The sequence below is a fragment of the Glycine max genome, chromosome 3, assembly GCF_000004515.6.
Source record: "Glycine max cultivar Williams 82 chromosome 3, Glycine_max_v4.0, whole genome shotgun sequence".
Taxonomy (NCBI): Eukaryota; Viridiplantae; Streptophyta; class Magnoliopsida; order Fabales; family Fabaceae; genus Glycine; species Glycine max.
This window is the reverse complement of record NC_016090.4, coordinates 5,263,441-5,267,963: the sequence shown is the minus strand read 5'-3', so window position 1 is coordinate 5,267,963 and position 4,523 is coordinate 5,263,441. Positions and strand designations below refer to the sequence as shown.

The window sequence follows — 4,523 nt, the reverse complement described above, 5'->3', positions numbered from 1 at the left end:
ACAACTGAGCTACTTTATTTTATAAGAAAAATGGTAGAATAGGAGGTACCCCCAATACTACTTGGATTGCCACAAAGAGACCATCTAGAATATTAATGTACAAGTTTCAACCACAAACAATTCTATTCAGATATGTTTTCTTTGTCCCTAAATATACAATATTGTTTTGATTTTGATTTTTATTTTTCTAAGATCATTTTTTTTAAATTCTTCTATTAACTTTTTTTATATCAAAATACCTTTAGTTATTTTAGTTCATAAGTAATAAATGATATGAATTGTTTATTTCTCTCCCAGGATTTGAGAATTAAAAAGTTTAGTTTTAAAAATTAAAATTTCTCTACAATTACTCTATCTCTCTCCATATATTAATTATTTAAGCAAAAAGTAATTAAGTTGAAAAAAGTGATATAACTAGTCCAAATAATTTTTAAAAATATTATAGTTACAGATAAATTTAATCTTATTAATTAAACTGATAAACTTTTTTAATTAATAGTATGTGTAAATTAATTATAAATGTCTTATATCCAAGGACGAAGAAAAAGTAGAAATTCTATAATTTTTAAATATAAATAAAGATATAACTTTATTATCTCCCTTTTGTTAATTGATTTTCTCTCTTTATCTTCTAGACTAGAGCTGACTATTTTCTGAAGCATGAAAAAAAAGGACTAGAACTGAATAAAGACGAATAGAATGAGTCTTAAACTAGGTTACTCGGTAAGATACTATTCTAACAAAGATTGGAGTCAAGAGTCAACAAATAAATAATGTGAGACAAAAGAATTAGTACTTGTATATATAGGCCATTCAATAACCCGCGTGGGATTTGCGATTTAAGCGTTTTTACCTTTGGAACAAAAAAAAAGAAAAATGTAGTTGAAATAGTCCACACAGTTCTCTCACTCCTCTTAAATTCTTTATTTGGAGATATAGTCCTCACACTCGTTTAACATTAATTTGACATATTCCTCACTCTCGGATTCTTCATTCTTCAGCAACATTATAAATATACCACACACAACCAAAAAACCTTAACCAAACCTAGAAAGGGCGCAACTGGAAGATCTGAAGCCGAAGATATGCAAACCCGACAACCTTTTGGACCCACGCAGATGACTCCAACAACAACTCAAGTCATCGGATCTCAGTATTGTAAACCGTCTCCCACCTCACTGGAGATTGTTCGAACGGCGAATACGTTCGCTAATGAATTCCGTGTCTACGACCACAACTCCGTTTTCACCCTCCAAAGCGCTTCCTTCTCCGTTCATAAACGCTGTATCTTACTCCATCAAGGGAACCCCATCGTCACGCTACGCCGAAAGGTTTGACTTTGACCTTTTTTTTTTTTTTGTTTTCAACTACTTTGACCATATATGTTAGCATAAGTTTTAATTAAGTGCATCTGGCTGTATATGTGCTTCCACTTTGAGTATATTTTCTCATATTTTAATCAAAGACTTAATTACATTATGCTGTTTGTCATTACTGTGGGACTATTTTGTTGTTGTTGTTATAATATTGTTATTAATTTGTAAAATTCAAAAATCAATTTCTTATTAAGGTATAAAATATAACATAATTGTTACATTTTTTATACATTTAATAACTAAATAAGAATTTTTATTTTTTTACCAGTTAAATTGTCGTCAATATGCACATTTAGTTTAGGAATCAAAATTATTATTTATTCTTTAATTAAAATTAGACTTTTCATTTCGGCAGTATGCGTTGACTATCTTTATTGTATATGCATTACTATAATAAAATTTTGATTTTAATATTTTATAAGGTAATACTAAAAATTACGCATAGAAAAATAATTTATTTAATACCATGTTATAAACAATTATTAATTAGTCCAAATTATATAAAAACTTAGCTTTTGTCAAAAGGTTTTTGTTTTGGCTCGACATACAAGGTGTTAATGGAGGAAGGGAGAGCTGGGACAGTTCAAATTTTGTGGAAAAAAAGTATGGAACAAGGTGGTACCTTTGAAAATGTTGATACTGGTGTGGTAAGCATTACAAAATAGTTAACCATCAAAGGCCAATTTAATGCAGAGAGGTGCTGTATCGGATGAAGTAGGTGTATGTGTAGGCTACAATTGGATGGCTGAAAATGTGAACCCCTTGTTTTATGAATGTGAGTGGTTTGGTATCAATGTCTTAATTAGTTGGTTGGGAGAGTGGTATTAAAGGAGAGGATTATGAAGTTATTTGGTGTGTTGTGATAACTGATAAGGGCATTTGGATAAGCCTGAGGCACATGGTGTTTAGCCAATAAACAGTTCACATTGGAGATACAGTGGAGGAAGTTCAATTATACTCTTGGAGATGGATGCGGGTGCAGGCTGATGAGGACGAAAGGATTTATTCATTCTTGGCTTAATTATGTTTAGTCCCTCAAATTAGGAGAGTTGGGTTTTTTAGTCCTCTAATTAAAAATTTGCATGCTTCCTTTACATTAGAAAAATGTTCTTTTTAGTCTCCTGGAGCCTCTAAAGGCAGAAATAGGTGAACATTTTGTTAGTTGTTAATCGTTAATCAACCTTATAAGTGGTAGTAGCATAAAAGCAGATGTGGCATTAGTATACTCTCAGGGGGTGGAATAATGCATGGCGTTTATAAGGATTGGAAGGGGAATGTTGTGTTTGTAAACATTGGTGTATATTTAGTGCAGCTTTTTATCAGATACATTGATGCTAGACGTGATCAGTTTTCTAATTGAGATCATAATGCTGAGCAGCATTATCATCATTATATTCAGGATCACTGTTTAGTTTCGAATTATATTCCCTGTTGAAAATTTTATTATCATCACAGTGTTCCTTTTAGGTCCATTTTTATGTGCTGTTATTAACAGGATTGTCTATGGCAGTTAGGATCCTATTAAATTATGCAGACAGTGGAAATTATTTACTGTTGAAATTGGAAAACAAAGTTAAAATAGTGTTCAATTTTTCTAGTAAGGGATTCAAGCTCAGTTGGTTGACCAGAGTGAATGATTTGTTGTAAATCTCTTTGTTACCGATCTTGTCTTTAATTGATATGGATAAGAAATTGCGTTTAATTTTTCTTTTTTTTTTTAATAAAATTTTATAATTATAATAGGATAAATTATACTGATAGTTATGTGCTTTTTTGTTTGTGTAGAGAATGACAGCACATAATAGATGGCAAGTTTTCAGGGGTAAAAGCGACCAAATAAGGGATTTGCTCTTCAGTGTAAAGCGACCCAATAAAGGATACAACATATTCCAGCCAAACACGGCACTAGAATTAGAAGTGTTCTTAGCCCAAAATACTGAAGAAAAAGTTTGTGAGTTTAAGATAGAAGGAAATTGGTCCAATGGATCTTGTGAAGTTTGTTCCGTTCAACACCGCAATATTATAGCACTGGTGAGTTCTTTCTTTCTAAAATCATCATGATACTCCAAAAGAAATTATCATTTACTAATAAAAATTAATTTAATACTAATGTTTAGTAAACAATGGTATTTTTACAGTGATAAAACTCATTAAATTTCTGAAAATTTTATTATTTAATTTTAAATTAAACAATCATATCTGATTTTCTTTTTTTATTCACATTAAGAATCGGAAACTTATAAACGATTGAGCTTTATATATTTTTAAACCGAATTTAAATTCATGGTGCTCTTTGCACCCAAAAAAAATCCATTGAACTTTAAACTCCACCATTTTCTACTTTTGCTACGCAGAGTATTTTCCCCCTTTTAAACTGATTTTTGAGAATACAATATTATGTGATTGCAGATGAATAAACACGCTGTTCAAGCCACTGGGTCTGATAATTTCGTAGTCAGAGTGGAAGCCAATGTTGACACTGCTTTCATAGTTGCATTAATTGCGATTCTTTGCCTAGAGTAGAAGCAAGCATGGAGTTGATTTCGAATTTGATTCTGCGTTCATGTTCCTTCAAATAAAACTGTTTGTGTGTTATATGAGTAAACGAAATCTTTAAAGAAATTAATGCAAAGGAGGGGATGCAAGTGTAATATGAATAAATTTTAAGGGAAGTGTATGTAATTTGCTCTGAATTTAATGTAGAAATTTTTACTTCGTTTTTAAGTTTACAATAACTGCTCAATCTCCTGAAAAGAAAAATCTCTTTTCAAATTCCATCCAGTTTCCTGATTTTTTTTTTCACGAATCTTTAAAGATTTGGAAAATTGGGAAACCTGAGAATAATCTGGAAAAAATTAAAATAGAATATTTGAAGATTTGGGAAAATAAAACAAACTGAAAAATCAGAAAGAATTTGAGAAGATATGAACAGATAGATACATGGAGAAAATAAAAGATTCTTTTTTGGTTATAAATAGACTGAAAATACACTCAAGAAAGAAAAAAAAAAGACCATTACACGACTCAATCACGTCGCCACAAAATTGCGATAGCATCTCTCAAAGTCTGCTATGCAATGATCTTTGTTCTGTGTTTTCGGCGTCAGGTTTTCTATTTGTTGAAATATCTATTTTTTTTCTAGCTCAT

At 30.8% G+C, this 4,523-nt stretch overlaps 1 protein-coding gene across 1 annotated transcript; it reads left to right on the top strand.

Annotated features, from left to right (window-relative positions):
• The first annotated feature begins 824 nt into the window (after positions 1 to 824).
• LOC100782591 (protein LURP-one-related 15) lies at positions 825 to 4,100 on the top strand. The gene is made up of 3 exons (XM_003522087.5): positions 825 to 1,331; positions 3,162 to 3,407; positions 3,786 to 4,100. Exons 1-3 carry the CDS (start codon positions 1,086 to 1,088, stop codon positions 3,897 to 3,899), a joined length of 606 nt encoding a protein of 201 aa, XP_003522135.1. The 5' UTR covers positions 825 to 1,085; the 3' UTR covers positions 3,900 to 4,100.
• Positions 4,101 to 4,523: the final 423 nt, after the last annotated feature.